Here is a 23,863-nt window from a genome sequence, read left to right as displayed (position 1 = left end):
CGTTTGGGGGTGTCTTTCCAGCAACAGATTTGGGCAATTATTCTATTTATTTATTTTTTATTCATATCGTTTATTTGATAAGGCACGTTGCGTTAGCTTAAAGGTGCCAATTTTGTTTTGTTTTACATTTTAAATTGCTTAAAACTAGGGGATTACATATTGATTTTTTTAAAATGAAACTAATGCGATTTTATAGCTATCTTATATATCTACACAAGGGGATAATATTGTTTTCGTAAGATTAGGGGGGTCATTTAGTTTTTGTGGCAATATGGTTTGACATTTTTATCAGTGAGATTATTGGAGCAAATAATGTTTAATTAAGGCGGACAATTTTTTACGACTAACTTAAAACTAGGCATAACTAGAGGGCATGATTGAATTTTGTAAAGATTCGTAATTATAGTTATTTTTGTGGGTAGTAGAGTTGGGCAATTTCAACGAGATTATATAATATAATAGTTAAAACTAGAAGAGACAAGAAGAGCTAAATGCTTCGTGATGATATTGGGGGGGGGGGGGTAGGGGTGTTACTTCTGGGTATAAGAGTCAGGGGAGGGAGGGTAGACAAAGATGGCAGGGAGAGAAAATTATTTCAGTTTCAGGCATCGTGAGATCAACGGATGGATTACAAACTCGAGTGGCCTTCATCAGGGGAATCATGTACTGGGACGCCGGGTGGTCCTCCTCAAGATGGCAGGGGTTTTTCCAGACGATTTCGTAGTACGGCTCAGATGTGGATCGGCTACATTTCGAGTTAAGCGTGTTATGTTCGTGCCGTAGGTCCCGTGTTTGTTGGCTCATTCGATACAGATGGTTTGATACAGGTGGAAGAGCGTTCTGAGAATGATAAGGAGATAACAAGGGGCAGTTAGACTTGTATATTGATGGTTTTCACAAAGGTGTATATAAGGGACATATAGAGAACATCGCGGCTTGCCAGCACATCTCGAACCGGGACGTTGGTTGGTCTTCCTCGGGCCCGCAGGGTATCCATTAGCCGAGACCTAGCGGAACTGTACTCGGTGCACGCCCAGACAATGTGCTCGATGTTGTGATAGCCGTCGCCACAAGCGCAGATACCACTATCCACGAGCCCAATACGCCGGAGATGTGCATCCAGCGTGTAATGGTTTGCCATGAGTCGGGACATCACACGAATGAAGTCACGACCCACATCCATCCCCTTGAACCAAGGTTTCGTCGATACCTTAGGGATTATCGAATGTAGCCACCTTCCCAGCTCTCCACTGCTCCACGAAGTTTGCCAACTTTCGAGGGTTCTCTGATGAGTAATACTGAAAAATTCGCTGAAGCAAATTGGTCTTTCGTAAACGTCTCCTTCTAAGGCACCCACCTTAGCTAAGGAGTCTGCCTTCTCATTGCCCGGAATGGAGCAATGAGAAGGGACCCATACCAAGGTAATCTGGAAAGAGTTGTCAGATAAAGCACTCAGTAGCTCCCGTATTTTCCCCAAAAAATACGAGGAGTGCTTGCCTTGTTTCATCGAGCGAATAGCGTCAATGGAACTGAGGCTATCCGAAACGATGAAGTAATGGTCTGCGGGTAATGTTTCAATGACTCCAAGGGTATACTGAATGGCAGCTAGTTCTGCGGCGTAAACTGAAGCAGGGTCACTGAGTTTGTAGGAGGCGGTGAACTTTTGATTGAAAATACCGAAGCCAGTGGATCCTTCGAGGTTTGATCCGTCAGTATAAAACATCTTAGAACAGTCGACTTCTCGGAATTTATTATAAAAAATGTTTGGAACCACTTGTGGGCGTATGTGGTCCGGAATTCCACTAATCTCGTCTTTCATGGATGTGTCGAAGAAGTACAGTACAGTACAGTACAGTAGATTCAGAAGTATTTATGAAATGCACACGGTTGGGATTGTAAGAAGAAGGGTTAATATTCTGCGCCATGTAGTCAAAGTACAGGGACATGAAACGGGTCTGAGAATTGAGCTCAACAAGCCTTTCGAAATTTTCAATCACGACCGGGTTCAAGATATCGCATCGAATGAGCAATCGATATGAGAGTTCCCAAAATCGATTTTTCAACGGGAGAACGCCCGACAGCACTTCGAGACTCATCGTATGGGTCGACTGCATGCACCCTAAGGCGATACGCAAACAACGATACTGAATTCTTTCGAGTTTGATGAAATGTATGTTCGCGGCGGAGCGAAAGCAGAAGCATCCGTATTCCATTACCGACAGTATCGTTGTTTGATACAACCTAATTAGGTCTCCTGGGTGGGCACCCCACCATGTTCCGGTTATTGTACGAAGAAAGTTGATCCTTTGTTGGCATTTCTGTTTCAGATACCGAATATGGCATCCCCAAGTACCTTTCGAGTCGAACCAGACCCCTAGATATTTTACTGTGAAGACCTGAGCGATAGTTTGACCCATTAATAGAAGCTGTAGTTGTGCTGGTTCACGCTTCCTTGAAAATACAACTAGCTCAGTTTTCTCCGTGGAGAATTCGATACCCAGCTTAATAGCCCAAGCAGACAAATTGTCCAGGGTATTCTGTAATGGTCCTTGTAGATCGACAGCTTTGGGTCCCGTAACAGACACCACGCCATCGTCTGCAAGTTGCCTTAACGTGCAGGAATTGTCAAGACATTCATCAATGTCGTTGACATAGAAATTGTATAAAAGGGGGCTTAGACATGAGCCCTGGGGAAGGCCCATGTAGCTAAATCGTGATGTCGATAAGTCACCATGCGAAAAATGCATGTGCTTTTCCGACAACAAGTTTAGTAAAAAGTTGTTTAAAGTCGCTGAAAGACCATGCTGGTGCAGCTTCTCTGAAAGAATGTTGATCGAAACTGAATCAAAAGCCCCCTTAATATCTAGGAACACTGATGCCATCTGCTCTTTGCTAGCATAGGCCATTTGAATTTCAGTTGAGAGCAACGCAAGACAATCGTTCGTCCCTTTGCCTTTGCGAAAGCCAAATTGTGTATCTGACAGTAAGCCATTTGCTTCGACCCAATTGTCGAGGCGGGATAGGATCATTTTCTCGAACAACTTCCGGATACAGGATAGCATTGCGATCGGACGGTACGAATTGTGGTCGGAGGCTGGTTTTCCTGGTTTTTGGATGGCGATGACCTTCACTTGTCTCCAATCGAGTGGGACAATGTTAGCCTCGAGAAACTTATTAAATAAGTTCAACAAGCGTCTCTTGGCAGAGTCAGGCAGATTCTTCAACAAGTTGAATTTGATTCTGTCTGGCCCCGGAGCTTTATTGTTACACGACAAGAGAGCAAGTGAGAACTCCACCATCGAAAAAGGTGTTTCGTTCGCGCTATCGTGAGGAGACGCGGCGCGGTAAATCTTCTGTGCCGGGGCGGAATCCGGACAAACCTTCTTGGCGAAATCGAATATCCAACGGTTTGAATATTCCACGCTCTCATTAGTACTGTTTCGATTTCGCATACGTCGGGCTGTTCCCCAAAGAGTGCTCATCGATGTTTCTCTCGTTAATCCGTCGACGAACCGGCGCCAATAATCGCGTTTTTTGGCTTTCATCAAACTCTTCATTCGCTTGTCTAACGTCGCGTACTGTCGAAAACTGGCGGGTAACCCGTCGTTCCGGAAGGTCTTAAACGCGGCGGCCTTCTCTGCGTACACGTCTGAGCACTCTTTATCCCACCAGGGATTGGGAGAACGTTTTTGTATGTTCGCGCCGGGTACTGGCCTAGTCTGAGCTTGATTCGCGCTGTCGAGAATCAAGCCAGCCAAAAAGCTGTACTCTTCCTCCGGAGGAAGTTCTTGGGTAGATTCGATGTTGTCGGATATCGCGGCAGCATAGCTCTTCCAATCGATATTTCGTGTGAGGTCATACGAAATATTGATTGATTTCAATGGCCTGGAACCGTTATTGATTGAGACTACAATCGGCAGATGGTCGCTGCCGTGGGGATCAGGAATTACCTTCCACGTGCAATTTAACCGCAGCGATGTTGAGCAAAGGGACAAGTCTAAGGCGCTCGGGCGCGCTGGAGGAGCAGGAATCCGTGTCATTTCACCCGTGTTTAAAATTGTCAAATTGAAGTTATCGCAAAGATCCTGAATTAAGGAAGACCGGTTATCATCATAGAGGCAACCCCACGCTGTACCGTGTGAGTTAAAGTCTCCTAAAACTAGTCGCGGTGCTGGCAGGGATTCTAAGATGTCTTGTAGCCGTCGGTGCCCAACCGCGGTGTTGGGGGGAATATATATGGAAGCTATGCAAAGGCTTTTGCCTTTGGTTGTTACTTGACAAGCGACAACTTCAATACCTGTTATCGAGGGAAGGTTAATTCTGTAGAAGGAATAGCACTTTTTGATCCCCAAAAGCACTCCTCCATAGGGGGTGTCTCGATCCAGGCGAATAATATTAAAGTCGTGGAAGTTGAGTTCTATGTCGGAAGTTAACCAAGTTTCACATAATGCAAATGCATCGCAACTCAAATTATTTATTAAAATTTTGAAGGAATCGATTTTCGGGATGATACTTCTGCAATTCCACTGTAGAACAGTGATCAAATCCGTGACCTCGTTCGATGAGTTAGCCATCGAAGGATACAATCGCTGAGAGGAGGGGCCATTTAGCAGTCAACTGCTTCAAAAATGTTCTCACTGTAGGGAGAAAAGCTAACATAAGACTTTTAATAGGATCAGTAATATTGAAAGTTTTTATTATCCAGTCCACTATGTCCGAGAGTTTTATAATTCCAGTGCTGTGATTACTCTCGAACTGAAACAAAGGAACACTTGGGATTTTTGATGTTCCTGGAAGTGCTGGGAACTCCTTCTCTGAGCTTAATCCTCCGAGACCAGGAGCTAATTGCTTCGGTTTGGTTGCAACACTTCCAATAGATGTGACTTTCGGAGCCCCCTCAAGGGACACCTTCTGGCCTTTACAAGGAACTTTACGAGAGGAAGTGTTCCTCCTCTTCCTATAAATTCTAGGCACCCTAGTAGATGTTCCCTCTTGTGGGTTACCAGCCTCGCCCTCGTCAGGAGGCAAGTGAGTATAGATGTTTGCTGAGGATGGTGGCGTAGCATTCTTTAACATTTCTGCGAAAGAATGTTCGGATCGTCCCGCAAGGGAACGTTTCAGTTTATCCCCGCGTAGTTTGTACGCGGGACATGCCGAGATATCATGCAGACTCTCCGCACAGTAAGGACACTTTTCGGCTTGCCTACTGCACGAATCATCTAGATGATTCTCCCCGCATTTTCCACAGCGGGCCTTGTTGCTACAATGGGTGGCTGTGTGACCCAGTTGTTTACACTTTGTGCAATTCATGACCCGCGGCACAAACAGACGCACAGGCAGACGAACCTTGTGCAAGAGGACGAAATTTGGCAAAGCGGTACCAGCGAAGGTCACCCGATAAGAGTTTGATTGGGGGTACGTTTTTGAACCATCCCCCGCAACTACTACTGAGTGCAAACGTTTGCACTCAAGTATTTTAACTGGCTGAAGTAAGCGGTCTCTGAATCGGCCAACCCCGTACTTCAGCAGATCCTCGCACGTCAAACTCTCATCGGTTACGACGCCTTCGGATTGTACTCTTACAGCCGGAATATACACGTTATAATCCCGCGTAAAGTGCTCACAGCAAGCAATATCGTTTGCCTGCTTTGAGTTGGCTAGCAACACCCTTATCTTGTCCGAGCGGACCTTTGAAATTTCGGTCACAGCCGAGAACCGTTCCGTCAGGTCTCTAGAAATCTGAAGAAGATTCAGTGATTTAGTCTTGGGCCGAAAGAAGACCACAAATGGACCAGTTGAGAGTTCTGGATAGCATTTGGGCCGGGGGGGAGCCTTAGAAGTTGAACCCGATTCAACTTCCATTTGACCATCCGGAGAGGGAACCATAGAAAACGTCAACGCACGGGGTCAGCGCCCGCGCAGACGGAAGAAAGCAATAAATGTGTTACAAAAGACAAAAACCACTTAGCTTTAAACTGGTGTCCAACGACGAACCGATCCAGCTTATACAGCTGGCTATTGTTTAATCCTCACACGCGAACAAAAGACTGAGGACCGAACCGAACTGGCAAAATAACCTTGAATGCGGATTAAAACTATTCTTTATCGCCTCACACAGCACTACGGACTAGAAAAAACAACCTCTGTCTCGATGGAGAGCTCGAAAACGAATGGAATTATTCTATTTAGTTACGAACTGAATGCTGAAAAAATTATCCGGATATCAGAAAAAGCCCTTTTTCCCTATACCAAACAATGGACTAATTGGATTCTTCAAGGTGTCGTCACTTTAAATTACCTAGCACAATCGCTTGACGCCAATTATATTGAAAATATTTAGGCATTCGTCAAGTTTAGGCTTCGTAAGAGATTAGTGTACATTTTGGATCAAGTTTCACGTCAAATCCGTGCAATTAGAATGTTTTTGACAAAGGAGTTCTTCGAAAATCTCCTCGAAAGTTTGTCTCAAAGACGCAAGGTATTAATTGGTCGGTGTTAAGTCAGACCGGACTAAGTCGCGAAACATAAAAAAAATAAGATAATGATAGCACTGGATAAAGAATATCGTCAGCTACCTTCGGCTTTTGCCAGATTTGAAATATGTAACAAAAAACAAGAATAATGGCAAAAATTATTTTCCAATCATAATGTAAAGGATGCTGCGATTCAAACTTTAAACTCGTTTTTCTCGAAATCAATGTTTTGTCGCTTAGTCCGGTCTGACTTAACACCGACCAATTGATGTTGGATGTGATTACACACCAGTGGCGCAGTAGTGGTGGAGGTTTTGGAAATTTAGTCAAACCATACCATACTGTAAGGAAATTGAACCGCAATTTGCATGCGTAAACATCCATTGAATTGTTCGTCCGTTCAAATATTTACTACCTAAGAAGACAAAACACTACATAAACGGTAACAATTTTACGTTCTATTTCTGAACTCTGATTGCCCATTTTGTACCATGCGAGAATTGGGGGCATCCAGGCAACTGCTACAAATGCTGTTGATTAATCTCATCATGTAATTTATGTACTTTCTCCCCCTCGACGACTCGTTTGCCAAACACACTCATTCGCCAGAGTTCCGATAAGATGGAGAATTTCGGCGAGAGTTTACATCTGCTATCTGGTATCATCACCACCATCATCATTGTAGTCTAACACAACTCCTGCCCCAAAATGTTACAGTCTAAGACGTTACAGCTATGAATCATTCAACGTAAGTGGGGGGATATTCGGGAACCCTGTGTGCTTCCTTGCAGATGGTGCGGGAAACTGAGCCACCGCAGAGCAACCGAGCAGAACATTAGAACCATCTACCAGTGCCAGAAACAATAAATCAAATAGAAGTGGGAAATTGATACTGGCCTCGAATCAGATATGTGCTCTGCGGGAGCACTCGCTATAGACAATTGATAGACAGACAAAGGGGGAAATTTGTATAATATTGCTGAATATTAGATCTCCTGTTGCTTTCTGCGACCATACGGCTACCTGTTTTTGTTATGGCTCCATAGAATGAGTTGAGAGTGGGGTATGGTCAAGCGAATGGGTCTTAGCTTAACTTCTGCGTAGGGTCTTTTTTGGAATTTCTTTGAAGTTATAACTGAGCTGATCAAAATACTACGTCCTTTTGGGACGCGACGTAGTTATTTATATTAATGAATAGGGGAAGTGGGGATACTCGAACCTCTTTTTTGTTACTTACATTAAATATTTGGCCTAATGAGATGCATTATTCTCTGTGTATAAATTTGAAAAAAACTAACAATGATATATATGTAATATATATCCCCACGGGTTGAATGTGTTGTCTAATGAATATGAGCCTCATTTTTTATTGGTCCAACTGAAGACATGAATCTAGGCTGTTAAGAACGAAGGCAGGGACATCCTAACGTGACCGACTCTAGATCGCGCGAGCGGTGGGTTGTTGGCGAGATCGCGAGTATGTGTAGATGATTACAATTGCATGTTCGCGTTTGTGACTCGGTTTGTGTTATCGCGAAGGCTAGCGGCGTTTGTACGTTTTGAATGGGATATTATGAGTGTATATGAGAGAATTCGCAATTGATTGTGTTAGGGAGTGTTATAATGAATCTAAATTAAGATATAGTGATAAAAGGAAAAAGAACATGCTGAATAAAAATAAAAAAATGAAGACATTAAGTAGAAGTATATAAATTGACTGATTTTTTTTGGTTTACATGAGTAGTGGAAAAGCAAACTAATAGAAGAAAAACAAAAACAGACAAATGAAGTAGAAGAAAAGAACGGGAGGTACGTATTCTAAGTTGCTTATATTTGGGAACATAGCCACTTTATTTGACGGTTTGGTTCGCGTGGATGATGGTTCTTCAAAATTACTAGGTACATTGTAAACATTTGACTTGATATGATCCCAATACATTGGATAGTTCACTTAAATTTTAAATTCAATACATTGTGCAATTGAATGATGTTTACTTTAGATTTGGGTTTAAATTGGTATGATCCGAGTACTTTGACTGATTGCCTTAAGTTTTAATGCATTGTGCAAATTGAATGCTATTTAATTTCGATTATATGTAATGAACCATCAACTATAGGATACTGCATCGGTCTGAATCTAGTTGAATAGATAACAAAAATAATTCAATTTTCCAGGGTATTCCTTCGCTTTTATCCACCAACTGAAGCACACACCGTGTTGCTATTAGATTCTAGGGACCAACAGAATCCAAGGTCTTCAAGCTACAAATCCCTAAGCATAAAAATTTGCAGTCTGGAGTCCACCGCCAGCCCACGGAGAAGAGTTAGTATTGTTATTGTTATTGAACAACACACATGTAACATTCAATAAAACTACTTGGAATCGTCTAAATGCCAGAAAATGATATATTTACCATTAACGACAATTGCATTCCGTTAGAAGTTTCTCATGCTATGCTGACCTGGAATGGATGATTGACGTGCGGCGATAAATTAATCGTACCTTTATTTATCCAATCCGAATGAATCGAATCGAATGCACGAATTGAACACCGGTAAAAAGTGATCCCAAGAAGGATTACCCACTATTCTATCATATAAGCCAGTTCTGCATCCATTCCCTGACCCATATGTTACAAATACTCAGACGAACACATACACAGATAGACATACGACTAGCACATAACAATTTTACACTAGTACTAAAAACTACAATTATTACAACACAACACAACTAATAAGGTTCAACTGTTATTTTTTTTAATGCGCCTGTGCACGTTGACGAGGTCGACCGATAAATCGACACACAATGACTCCCACTGCGAGCCGTGCTCAAAAAGACAGCCGCTAAGCTGTTGAACAATGTCTGCAACCACAGCCCACAGAAAAAGTCAATAGACGGCGACCCGCCAATCGGCCACGCCAGTGTGCACAGGCTCTTAGCTGACTGTTAGTTTGGGCTGGTGCAGAGTATGAAATAACACAAAACATGAAAAAGGCCCATAAACCCTCTCGGTCTCCTCGATGCACCACTATCGAGGCGTAATGCAATAACCATATTAAAGCAGTTGTCTGCTCAAATATGCTTGAAGATGTTTGCAATACCGTCAAACCCGTCAACCTAGGAGAATGATTTTCTAAACAAACCTGATAATCGTATATATACTGACACAGAATGCAATTGTCATTGTCATGAAAAACTTGCTGAATGTAGTGCGAAGTAAGTAGGGCACGGTGGGGAGTTGTGAACATAGTTTTGTTTTCGGATTATAACGACCGGCAGGCTGAAGCAGTTTAAAATAATCAATTTCTTGTTTGAGATATGGCAGATTGCGTGAATGGTGTGTAATCGGCATTTTTTGGTTTGGTAAGGAGTTGTGAACCATCCCAAAAAGTAGGAGAAATGGGATATTGTTGTGATTTATTTTCATTAGGCCTATTACTATTAAATAGATGATAAATTTTAAGATATTTACAACCTAAAGATGAGTTAGAAAAGTGATCTGATTCGCAATGAGTAGGTGACAATTGATTCATGCCAAACCACCTGAATTCGCGGTTGCAGCACAGGGCGATTAAAATTATGGTAGAATCCTGTTCTTCTGATAAAATTGCTAATGAGACAGTGGTGTCATGACAGTAGAAACATATAACAGCAGTTATCACATTTTTATCATTTATAGCTTAGCGGTGTTCATAACTCCCCATGGTGCACAACTCCCCACCGTCCTCTACAAAAATGGCGATTAAAATCATAAAATCCAAGAAGACGTGTATGACGATCGGAGAATTACTTCAAACTGATTAAACAATACGTATATACGTAATACGTATTCATAAGGTACCGAACGATTTAAAAAGAAGCGAAAAAAATCACGAAAGTCAACTTACCACAAATTCAAACACGAACGTCAACGTTTCCCGCGTGTGGACAATGTCGTGCAACGTCACAATGTTCGAGTGTTTCAGTTCTTTCAATAAGGACGCTTCCCGGATCGCCGTGAATGGTGCACCTTCCTCTTCTTGTAACCTGATTTCCTTTAACGCTACTACTTGATTTGTTAAACTGCAAGGAAAGGGGAAGAAAAAAAAAGAAAAATACACAACATTAGCTAAAATATAACCTCCGACGAAAGTTTTCTTTTTTCCCGTGAAAAAGTACACGATGACGATAGGCTCAGAAGGGGACAAAGTTTAATTCGATTAAAGCTCCTCGAGATGGATTGGGTTGGCAGTGGAAGACAAATTGAAGCCTTGCACGATAAACGGTAGAATGTGGGATTTGATAAATTTGCTTGCTCTGTGTGGACGGTGACTCTGTGTACGAGGCTGAGGAAGTGCTTGCGAGGCACCCAAAGGAGACGCATGGTTATTTATGGTTCACAGTGTCAGCGGGCACTGTGCGGTATACATAAATAACTGTTGATCGACATTGAGCTTCTAGTGTTTTTCGTGTTTTTCTTTGTATACCGCATATCATGATGCTTGTTTTAGCAATATTTTTGTTGGCTGATGTTCTCGAGAAACAAACTAGACGATTATAGATCGGAATAAATTTATAAAACGATTTTGGTACTTTAAGTTGAAACAAAATTATACTATATTTTGAAATTATATAGCTTTATCAATAGTCCCTAGATTTACAATAGCGGACATAATAAAATGCACCAAGCCTATATTTTGATTTCGTTTCAATTTATCTCTGTTTTTAAAATATTGTTTGAATTGTGGTTAAAGCATTTATGCGGTTTTACAATCAAGCTGGACAAACATGTACTAAACTGCAAAATTGAATCAGAAAATTAAGAAATCAACCTACGTTCCTTTTTATACAAGAATTCCATCGTTTAATCTTAGTGATTTGATTACAATGGGTAGCAGGCTAGCATAGAATTAACCAGAGTGGCAAGACAATCAATCGAGATTTTTCCCAATTCTTGAACGATCTTTTATGGAAGAGATCATCTGGATTCTTAAACGTACGAACACGAATTCATTGCTCGAGTTCCTCCCATAGGTACACGATCGAACTAAGGACCGATGATTGTGATGGCCACTCTGAAACATCCACCTTTTGTTTCAGAAACCTTGACTTAACCAGCCTTCGGGTAAAATTTAATACTACAAAAACAAACAAACACTTCTTGGAAAGGTTATACATCTGGCAACGTTTTGTTAGTGATGGTTTTATGCCTGGTTAAATATTTTTCAAGCTAAATCCAATAAGGCGAAGGTACTTTTTTCGACCTTTTTTTTAAAATCTGGGGGTACGGTAGGTCACTATATTCGAGGTTAGATTAAACAATGTACACGCTTAGAAAATCACCAGTTAAACTTTTATTAAAAGAGTATTAATACTGCAGAATATTTAAAAATTAAATTGACGTCATTCAGGAAAGAAAATGAGAAGTGGAAAATCATGAAACCACGAAAGGGAATGTTGATAAAAACTTGTTGTTTCGGCAGCTGCGTCTGGCTTTGTACTTGCGAATGACTTCTTCGGTGTCCTCATCGTCGCTAGTGTGTGGAATTGAAGTTGTTCATTACGGCTCACGTGGTTAATTAGCTGTGAGACGATCAGTAGTGACCTAAAGTGCCCCCAAACGGTTGACCTATTGTGCCCAAGCGTATGTTTCATGTTGATGCTCGTATTTTTTCGAAAACCAGAATATTGAAAAACCAACATTAAAGTCGTGCTTAGCATTAGTTTTTACGTAAGAAAAAACTCACTTGACATGTTTACATTAATTAAATGTACTGTACAGAGGACGAAAGACAATGCGTTTTCGCAGAAACATACGCGAAAACATAAATGACGCCGTAACTAATGCAGCTGATCTACGGTAACTGTCGAAATGATAGTCGTCAACGATGTACTCTACCGTGCATTTTATTCACACAAGATGAGCAACCCTTGCAATAACATAGCAAAGATAATGCCCTATACCTACTGTACCTCCATACCTATTTGATCCCATTCTACTCTACATATGACATCGCCATTAAACAATAAGTTAGCTTCGGCATAGCTCAAAATAAGTTCTTTATTGATGCTTAAACATTTTTTGATGAAATTGTGTAAGTTTTTTTTGATTGGTGACAATTATACAATTTTTAGACCGTATCAACGACGCGATATGCCGCAAATCAGATATATACTAAATGTGGTAAGTGGCGCAGCCAGAAATTTGCTTTGGTGGGGGTTTTGATGAAAATTATGATTTTTTTTTATGTAACTTTGATATAACTATCTACAAACAAGAAGAATCAATATCAAAGCCTCCATAAATAATTATCTTTTATAATGTTTTAAAAGTTGAAGAATATGCACTTTTAAAATGGAATAAATACTCCAATTTTTTTTCGTGGTTAGAATGACATAATTCCGAAACCGTCATTTTTTAAGGTTTGAAAATTTCTCCTAGAAATCATTATGGAGCCAAAATAGTAAGCGACCTCATTTATTTAAAAAAGTGGTTTAGAATGTCATTTGAAACAACTTTGTTCAAGATATGGTATAAAACGATATTAACGAAATTTTCTTAAATCAAATTTTATTCAAAATAGCTTATTATTTTAAGATTCAGAATCTCAGGCCTTCAACAAAATGTGGATTTTATTGTTTATAAACAACAGAAGAGATTTACTGTATACAGTAATATAAGAAAAACTTAATTTAAAGGTTTTCTTTTTCAAGTAACCTAATTTATTTCGATGCCCTAAACGCATGTATTCTAGAAAGTTGCTTGTAATAGTATTCTCGAAAACTTTACTGAAGACAACTATTTTTTTTCAAATGTATATTTGCTATAGAGGAGAATATAAAGCCAGCATTTTTTATCAGAAGATGTGCTATTTCACGTTACAAAGTTTCGAAGATGCTGAACCTCCAAAGTTGACGATTTCGAAATGATGTGATCTTGACCTTAAATATTCTTATCATTGATAACATAACAAAAGTCAAATGTTCATTAAAAAACGATTACGACCTACTAGTGACAAACGGAAAACGCGATTTCTTATAATTTTCCTTCTACTTTCAGAAAGTGTTATTTTCGTTATTAATCACATTATCTCTACGCACTCTTAAAAATAACATTTTCAGCAAATGTTGAAACTTATTCAATTTCATACGCATTTAATCTATTTCAACTTCGCATCACATTCGAAAAAATGTCACTTGCCCAGATTTCGGTACATCTCTTACAAAGTGAATTGAAAATATGTCGGATTTTATATCATATTGATATGATTTGACGACTATGGGATCAGTTACAAGATTCCATTCTCACAATTTTCCAAAAGTCTTCCTGATGCTCAAAACAATCAATATATTGAGAATCGATCAGATAATTATTATTGGAAATTTTTATGAAATTGGTCAGCATCAATAAGTTTTTTCTTCAATCCAATTAATTTTGGTTTGGAGGGGGTTTCAACCCCCCCCCCCCCCTTCCCTTTGGCTACGCCACTGATGTGGTTGTTTGGTTTATTTTAACAACATTTCGTTTGTTTTGACTAAAACTGTCAAGTAATAAACGTGTACTTTTGGTAAAATGGCCAATGCGTATTTTTCTGCTTAATTATAATAATAAGGCCAAGGACCGTATAATGAAGCTTCAGGCAGTATCCATAATCTATAATCTCGCCGGCCTATAATCTATAAATAGAATTCCAATTTAATTTGGTAAAAAATCCTACTAGAGGTTTAGTAAAAAGTTGTCGCTAAACTGACAATCCGCAGTCCTCAGATGCTTCTTTTAGCATAAAACTTTCTGCAGACTCAAAAAAGCATTTTTTTCAGTTGTTCCATGCCGAATACCGTGTCTCTCGGCCAGCATATCTACGCTTTTGATCCCTGTTTAATCCATTAGGAAATCCCAAGATGGGACAGCAAAGGTTCAAGCATGTTAGCACGAGAGAGAGAGACAGTGAAACTTTTGCTTGCTGGAAATCTCATGCTTTGTCTGGTCGGATACAACCGTTTTGAACATGTCAAAATCCTTTGCCATCAGAAGATCCTCGGAGGTTAACCTTTTCGAACGTTTTGTGTGAAAAGGTTTTTTGTTACTTGAATGATCTAGCGTAAGCGCACTTAAATTTTTGTTGTAGAAACCAAACATTTTTATACTAACTTTACCATGTTTTGTTTGGCTATGTGAGGAAAATATGATAAAATCACATTCTTAAAAAGGTATGATACTAAAATCATTCCAGAAAATGAAATAAAAAAATTATTACTCGTTGGAGAGATCTAAAATGGATTTTGATATTCCAATCTACATATAGAACACGCTACAATTCCAATCCGGTATTTTTTTCGTTTATCTTAATACATTTCGTCCGATACAGAATTGCGTGTGACCTACATTCGCATCGCCCCACACGAAAACTCGTGTGAAACTTTTCAATCCAAGAACTTTTTTTTTGCGGGGGGATATTTTCGAAGGGATGTATAATCCGGAGCAAACACTTTATTCCCAATTGAACAGTTCCGGCTTCTCATATGCGATAAAAACAGCAACAAGCTGAATAGTTATATTTTTGATTGGTGCAAAGCAAGAAAATTTCCCAGCGGTGGGCTATAAACTGTCCTTGCTAAAAAAATGGGATGCGATTCGATACTCAAAACGGTTAGGAAGGGAAATGCACTCAACAAAAATGAATCTGCTTTATTTCAATGTGAAAAAAGGCATTGATTTTTCAGAGAATGAAATGCGAGATAAAGTGTGAAGACTCCAGTTGTTGTATCATTATCTAACAACATCTAGACGATCGCTTGAAACTTAAAGACTTTAATTTCAACACAACGCGACTTCCCTAGGGTTAAGTGTTGAAACACAGTAATTTGCACGAGCGTGCAATATTATCCGCTATTAAATATTAGCCTATCCAAACTATCATCTTAATTTCGATTGGAATGGAAATGCCAAAGTAGCAGTGATGTCTTCTGCTACATGGAATACAATTTTCAATTCTTAATCGTTCCGACACTCAGTGAGTAAAGAAGTTGGCAGAATTCACCTTACTCTAGCTTTAAACAAGGAATAATTTTATGCGGAAAGGATTAGGCAAATGATTATGTCATCAAAGCCCGACAACGTAAAACAGCTTCCATTTGTTTCTAAACACAACACGGTAGAAGTCTCCTAAGCCTGGTTTTCTCCATTCGTTTTTCGTGTCGTTAGGTCTTCAACCCACGATTAAGTATTCATGGGAGCATCTTAAATTTTATAAAAGTTTAACAAAATTTATGGCTGGTGCTGCACTACGAAAATTCGCATAGCCTTGGTGTCAAGTATTCGAATTTTAGCAACACCACGATGCCATACCATGCCGGGGATGCATGCGATGGAACGAGATGGAAAGAATGTAAGCATAATTTATAGCATCCTTGAGTAAGGAAATTGTTTGGAACAATAAAAACTAGTGTCCACGCTTTAGCCTGGAGACTGCGAAGGATATCTTATTTATTTCGTGTTAATATATGATGGCTTCGCAGACATGGCAAGGATACAGTGTTTAGGGGCTGCGTGATGTTAAGCGTAAATACGATTGGAGTAGGGGAAACCGAGGAGCGTTGAAACAGAGGTGAGTTCAAACAACGACTATTGCTAGCGAAAAGAAATTCCGTTCCGTTCCGTTCGCTGTTGGATATTTGGTGCTTTTGTGAGTGAATCTGTGCTACTGCGCGGTGATAAATCGTGTAGACGAATTTCCATCATATCGTTGAATTTGTATTTGTGTGTGTGTGACTTCTGTAAGCACAATAACATTTATCCTGCATTCAATGATTACACAAATACCTTTTTGTGCAATAAACTATACAAGAGTTTATACATTTTTTTACTTATTTTGTATCGGCGATTTTACAGGAAAAAACGCTTTTAATCCACCTAACAGTGTGATGAGACATTTCTTATAACTCTTATCACTCTCTTCGGATATTATATCGTTTGAGAACATTTAGAACTTGATGCTTCGCGATGTTTTTGATAACACATACTACATGGGATTGTGGCAGGACACAGAGAATCGCTCAAATCAGCATAGGACAACATCAGTGCTAGAAATCTCAAACCAAATCAATGGGAAAGCGGCAATGGCCCATAAAATAGACATACAAACGAATTATTGCTAATGCTCTGTTAATAAAATATCTAGATTCCTCAATCAATGCATTGTGGTTGGAAAACTGAATTTTCCTAAAGGGGTTTTGTATATTGTACTGAGCCAAAAAATCGAATTTTTTTTTGAATCGAAATGAAGTTTATACTGTACTCAAATTTCCAACGCGACTAAGACCTAAAAATCAACGCTTTTTCTGGAAAAAGGTATACTAGCAGTGACACCATTCAAAGAAAATCAACAGTGAATATTTCCAGACTTGGTTTTACTTCCTATTTAAGAACTATTGTGTTTTTTACATCCTAGATTGCATGATTCAGTGATCGAAACCCAAAACTTCATGAAGTATTTGAAATTATTAAATAAAAATTTGTGTCTGCTATTGAAATTGACAAAATGATAGTATCGCCCCTTTGACGATTGTTTACTTTTTCGGTCCCACCTATCAGCATTGAAGTATCGCCCTTACGTTTTTTTTTACAATACCAATTTTACAATTGGTGGGGGTTTGGTGAAAATCGATCTAACTGTCCAAACGGCATTATTCCGAAATCGTAATTTTTGAAGTTTTAAAATTATGCAGAATTAATTTTTCAGAAAATAGTAACAGAGTTCGTGTTTTTAGCGAATTTGTTGAGACTTTATTGTAGTCATGAATATTAACCTGAGAAAATTCACCATAAATACTTTTTGGACGATATACCGTCAAAATTATTTTATCAAATGATGCGCTGTTTAACGTTTGTAAAACTCATCGAAGATACTAAACCTCCGAAATTGGCGGTTTCAAAATGATGTTATCTTGACCTTAAATTACTGTTTTTGAACATTTGACCTATACATATAATTGGTCATACAACAAAAATCAAATTCTCATCAAAATCGATCAGGACCTGCTAGAGTCGAATGGAAATCGTCATTTCTCATAAATTTCTCTCTACATTCGGAAAGTGTTATCCTCGATATTAATCATATTACGTTTTCGTCTCAACTCGACGCATTCCCAAAATAAAAACTTGTTTTAATCCACCTAGTGGTGCAATTGTGCTTTTCTCATTTGTCCAGACTACGATTCCATGGCTGGTTATGTTCAATACAATGGTGGAAATGAATATTACATGTTCAGTACGATTTGCACATACGTACAATGGATTGACAGCCACGATCTTGAGATACTATGTGATACTGAAACATCGCTTGACCGCCGCTGGTTTCAAGCGATGTTTCAGTATCACATAGTAAGATCCGGGATGTCCGGGTCCTGCCGAAAATTTTCAACTTGTTAAGAAATTTTAAACTAGTTTTAATTTTAAAGTAGCAACCACTCACTGCATACTCCCTCCGAGCCGGTATGATTGACGATTTTTAGAGTGATTGCATAACCTTTCTATATGAGAAAGGCAAAAATGTACCAAAGTCCAAAAAATCAATTTTCGTCAAACATTTTTTTCGAGTTTACATCAAATCATGCATGCAATTCATGCATTATAAAGTCATTTGGCATCAAAAATACAAATTTGATTTTGAAAATTTTTCATTTCAGTTTATATGGGAATTTGCTGTGTGATTGCACTCTTCAACTCGTAACTCCGGAACCGGAAGTCCAATCAATAAAAAAAAATCAATTGCAACCGATGGGAAGGTTGAACCTCTCATTTGAGACTAACTTTGTGCAAATCGATCGAGCCATCTATGATTAACAGAGGTCACATTTTTTTCCACATACACACACATACATACACACACAGACATTTTCCGATCTCGACGAATCTAAAGCATATGATGTTATTTTGAAATGCTATATCAAAGATCATTGGTAAACCCGCAGTGTTGGCAAAGAAAATGATTTTTGGTAATTAATTCGAACTATCAAACTTTGAACAACTATAACTTGTTTTAGAGACATTCTAACAACATACATCCTTCGGCAAAGTTGTTCAGCATATCTTGGACTATACTTCTATCCAACTAGTTGCATACTGCAGGAAGAATTGTAGTCTGTAGAATTGAAAATGCAAAAAAGTAGGTTTTCCCATACTAATTTCCATACAAATATCAAACGCAATGCGCTACGCCGGGTCAAAACCAATCGACTCCAAATTTCGCACAGTTACTTGGGACCCCAAATGGAATCAAAAAAGTGCTGTGCTCGGTTGATGTGGTTGCGATTACGTTTTTCCATATAACAATGCCCCACCCTAATAAATAGGCGACAAAGAGTAATCCACAAACAACAAGCCTTAACATTTAAAGTATTCAAAATAGATATTTGAAGTCTTCAGTAAAGTTATTCGCAAAAGTAAGAGCTACAAATTTGCTGAAGGCATCATTTCGATATAATCACTTCCAAGAAAATTTGTGAAAATATCTCACTCATAGGGGGATTAATCAGCAAAAGCGCAATACCAAAAGAAAGGGCATATTGCCTCCATTAAATTCACCGAAGATACTATTGACCTAAAATAAGCCGTTTTGGCGTTAAAAATAGATTACATGTTTTTGGTCATATTTCTGGCAATGGGAAATGATAAAAATCTTTCGTCCGCATTTAATGTTAAATATCTCTTTTGATAATAGTCCGATTTCAACAATCTATAGCTTGTTCGAAAGGTAACCGTTAAAGCTGTCTAAAAACATATAAAGTGTTAATCTATATCGTCAATTTCGGCAGATAATTAAAAAAAAAACTGCAAAAAATGCCTTTTTTGCGCATTCAAACATTCATATCTTGGAAACTAAACATCAGAATCAAAAACAAATTAATAGCGTTCATACTGTTTTTTAGTTCTTTCATTTAAAATTGGTTTGGATAAGATCGGTTCAGCCATTGCTGAGAAACACGAATGAGAATTTGTCCGTTACATACACACACACACACAGACACACACACACAGACATTGTCCCAAATCGTCGAGCTGAGTCGATTGGTATATAAGACTCGGCCCTCCGGGCCTCGGAAAAAATCTTGAAAGTTTGAGCGAATTCTATACATTTCTTTTATAAGAAATGTAAAAACAATCACAAATATTAGAAAAAACAGTTTCCACCGCTGTGTTCATGAAATGCGCGTAGATGTTTTCGATTCAGAGTAAATTCAAAAACTAAATTAGGTTAAGATGTGACGGTGTGCAAAACTTCACCCTGAAACCGACGGATTAAGGGAATCAGAAATCAGAAAATCATGCAATAGCCCCTCTTAGTTGTCATACATAAGCAGATATTTGTTAGTTGGAGCGTCTTTTTAGTAGGATGGTTTGTCCACCAGACAACCGTGATACGAGTGCTCATATCAGAATCATAAAGATGAAACCCGCCAACAGGAACCCAAGTAGTCGAAAACCTAACCGAAACAGACAAGTGCAGAGTTTCAACCGAAAAAAATCAACTGAAACTAACTGGTTGACACTCCCTATCAGACAGGTATTACCTCCTGTTTGATGCACAGGTATTTGAATAAATGTATTGGCCAAGATCGTCTAAACTCCCGACTTCGCTGGTAACATGAAAGATACTTACTTGCTATAACCCTTAAATACCGTCGCATAAGATCCTTCCCCAAGTTGTTCTAGTTTGATATATGCTTCTGTTTTACCGAAAGGTGAGTCACCCTGAAAATAGAAAAAAAACATCGAAATTATTTAGTGTCCTGATTTCAGCATTTTTCTATACAATTAGCAGTATGTAGTGTAGTTAGCAGTGTCTCAGAAACTTCAAGTATTATAAATTAATTATCGTTCCGCTGTTTTTTTAAACAGTAATCGGTTGATCAGCACGGTGCAGATGTGATAGGTACTTGGTGCGGAGCGGATCCATTACTTAATTTTTCTAAGCGATGTAGTTTTAGAAACGACATCTGGTTTGTATGAGGAGATCTTAACAGTGTCGCAGTCCAACACAGTTGGAAGGGAAAGCTGTAAATTTGCGTTGAATCAGATGTAACAAAAAGCGTCTGTTAAATATAACGTAATGTGCGATTTGAAAATTACAAAAAAGGATAACCAGCGACGTCGCACCGCGACTTGAACCGACAATCATTTGCTCACTGAGCACATCCCTTTTACTAATTGGGCCATACCGACACACGGTCGTTCATTAAATTGAGGTTCATAATTTCACTGATTCAAACATCTAAAATTCTATGATCAGCAAGAAAATTACGATGCGTTGTTTGTGTCATGTGTAATTTTAAATTTTTTTGGTGTGTAGGTAATACGTAGCCACCATGATTCCTTTCGCTTTTACTGCTATAGAACACGTGATATTTTATACAGATACCTAAAAACTCGAATTATCGAGACGTATAACTCTATCCTAAATTAGTTGAAATATTTATTAAGTTACCCTATGACACGTTAAAATGTTCATAATAAACTAAAATTAGCAATCAGCGGTTGCAATTATCTATGTGTGTTTAAGCGATGATCACAACCACCTAAAATAATTTGCTCAAAAGAGAAAACAACGAAGCAAAAAACCAGCGCTCTATTATTTTCGCCTGCGATAATAAAGCGGTTTTTGGCATAATGATTATAAAAATATGAAAATCTAGCACTAATGAAATAATGTAGAAAGAGTGTTGACATATTTATTATGAGAGAAAAATGTTTCCGAGAGTGATGAGCTAGAGGCTCGGCAGGTTTGCCCGTCAGAATCACTCTTTACAATTGCAGACAAGACAGGAAATGTCATCCACTAAAACACTGGTTAGGGTGGAGAAAGGTCACTTTTCGATTGCGCCGAAGGGTGATCTGTTAAAAGATCTTCATGGGTGTCTCCTTTCAATCCCTCCTAACTCACTCATCCCCAGTTTCAATGGGTTTGGCTTAAGGTATGGTATTGTTTGGTTCTCTCCGAATAACGACAAGGCTGTACCTGGCTGAAATAGAAATTGGAGGAGATAAGTGGGAAGGCAGGGGACTTCCGTTTCATTGTCGAACCGTATAGCCTTCACTAAAATAAGGTATTTCTTTACATTCCGTGAAATCCCAAGGAATGTTTGAAGAGTATTGATGTTTTGATGAGGCTAGAGTTCCATAATCCCGGTTCATGGGCAGTTTGCTGGGAAGTTTTGAGAACCAAGTCGCTTACAGAGAAAAGACAGCAGTATTTTGGCAGTAGCGACGACCGTTCTCTGGAATTTCTAGCGAAAAAGGGTAATAAACTGGCTTTTAAATGTCACGACGATAGTTTATAAACCTAAATCGATTTAAGCCAAATTTAAATGACAATATCTCTTCGAGGGCATTGTCGTTCTGTTATCTCAATATCCCCTCAGGAGTGTTGATATATCCGCTAATCGTGAAGTGTTTTTTATTTTCTTGAGAATAAAAAAAGACTTCCGTATTATTTATATTCTCTGTGTCATTGGGTTATAAACTTAAGTTTGGCTTCCAAAAAGAAAAAGTCACGGCGAAAGTTTATAAACCGAATTTGATTGACAATATCTCTTCGGGGTGTTGCCGTTCTGTTATCTCAATATCCCCACTGGGGGGGGGGGGTTATATATCCGCTCATCGATAAGTGTTTTATGCCCTTGGGTGTGAAGAATACTTCCGTATTGTCTTTGTTCTCTGTGTCGTTATTTTCCTTATCCCTTACATTACCACTTCCTCAATCCTTCCCATCAGGGAAATGACGAAAAGACAAATCATGGCAAGGCACAAATCTCCGATCAACATGGGAAACGTACTATTTGAGCCAGTCGCTACCGATTCCTGATAAACTTTATCGGAAGAACTATTCTCATGCTTTTTAGGGAAACGGAGCATTTTGTGACTCGCGTTATCCAGGAAAAGTTGGACATCGGATTAGCATTTTCTCTACCTAACACAACACAACACATTTTTTTATTTCTTCATAAAAAAAACTCATAAGAATATTATCTTGAGCTTGAAAAATAACATATCAAACATATGCCTTTTTTGAATAATTGTATACATTGACACTAAACCACGCTCCATAAAATAGTCAATTCTCAAACAAATATATTTCTTATTCGATTAGCTCCCACATTTATCGGTAGACCTTTTTTTTCGAGAGTTGTCCTACTGGAGCTGTAGAGCTAGGTTCTCGGAAGGGCTCCCCGTCAGAATCACATACTACAATTTGCAGATGAGACAGGCAATGTCGCCCACTTAAACACTGCATTAGGCCAATTGTAGCGGGCCGTGATTCTGAATGTGATATTCATTGTACGGTTCAGGTATGTGCGGGCGTAGGGACTCGCGATCGCGTGTATCATCGCGAAGAGCTCGAGCATTTGTAGTTAACGTGTTCGATCGCGTGTGCGTTTGTATGTCGCGTGTGCTAACGTGTATGTAACTTCGCGTGTATAAATTCTATTTTATAACCGTGTGACTTTCGCATATTCGCGTGTGTTCTTGGATAATCGCGCGCGGTGCGTGAGTCTAAGTCTAAGATGCTAAAAGAGTGTGAGATCTTCCATATCACTAGAGTGCCCGGTGATGTCGCCATGGAACGTGTTGTCTAGTGGATATGTGCTTTATTTTTTTTTGCCCTACTGAATGTATGGACCTAAGTTATTAGGACAGAGAGTAATGGTTTCCGGACGTGATCGCTTCATGAGCGCGCGAAAACGGACGTTTGTAGGTTCGTGTTTGAGACAGCGTTTGAAACTTCGTGCGTGCTAAAACGTTTACCTTATTACCGGGGTGTTTTTAAGTTTGCGCGATCGCGATCATAGGTGTGCGTTGTTAATCGCGAAGGGCTTAAGCGTTCGTACGTTAACGTGTTTGTCACGTGTGCTCGCGTTCATGTGACTTCGCGTGTACAAGACTGGATTTTGTAATCGTGTGGCATTTCCTATATACGCGTGCGTTCTTGGATGGTCACGCGGACATTCATTCTGATAGTTAGTTTTTGGTGTACAATTCACATTCTGACAGGGAGTAAGTTACCCCATATCACTAGAGTCCTCGGTCATGTGGCCATGTAACGTGGTGTCCAGTGGATATGAGAGCTTTCTTTTTGTAATTGATCAAATTGAAGGCAAGGACCTGATCTGCTGATATCAAGGATAGAACTATCCGGAAGTGACCGATTCATGATCGTGCGAGTGCGGCAGTTTTTAAGTTCACGCTTGAGACTGCGTTTGAAATTTTATAGGAGCTGAGACATTCACTTTATCACCGGGATGTTATCATGTTTACGAGATCGCGGGTGTAGGTATATTAACGTGTTTGTCACGTGTATGTGACTTCGCGTGTATAATTTTAATTTTATAATGATGTAGCGTGTATTCT

General features: G+C 39.2%; 1 protein-coding gene across 2 annotated transcripts in view; it reads right to left on the bottom strand.

Annotated features, from left to right (window-relative positions):
* The window catches only part of LOC131690936 (cyclin-dependent kinase 14), a 438,487-nt gene that overhangs the window by 27,179 nt on the left and 387,445 nt on the right, over positions 1–23,863 (bottom strand). For both annotated transcript variants that reach the window (XM_058977020.1, XM_058977021.1), the window contains 2 exons: positions 20,118–20,209; positions 10,365–10,539 (listed from right to left, as the gene is read on the bottom strand). In XM_058977020.1, the coding sequence (XP_058833003.1) occupies positions 10,365–10,539; positions 20,118–20,209 (267 nt within the window). The remainder of the gene's footprint in view (positions 1–10,364; positions 10,540–20,117; positions 20,210–23,863) is intronic.

The sequence above is a fragment of the Topomyia yanbarensis genome, chromosome 3 (assembly GCF_030247195.1).
Source record: "Topomyia yanbarensis strain Yona2022 chromosome 3, ASM3024719v1, whole genome shotgun sequence".
Taxonomy (NCBI): Eukaryota; Metazoa; Arthropoda; class Insecta; order Diptera; family Culicidae; genus Topomyia; species Topomyia yanbarensis.
This window is presented reverse-complemented; position numbering and strand designations above follow the sequence as displayed.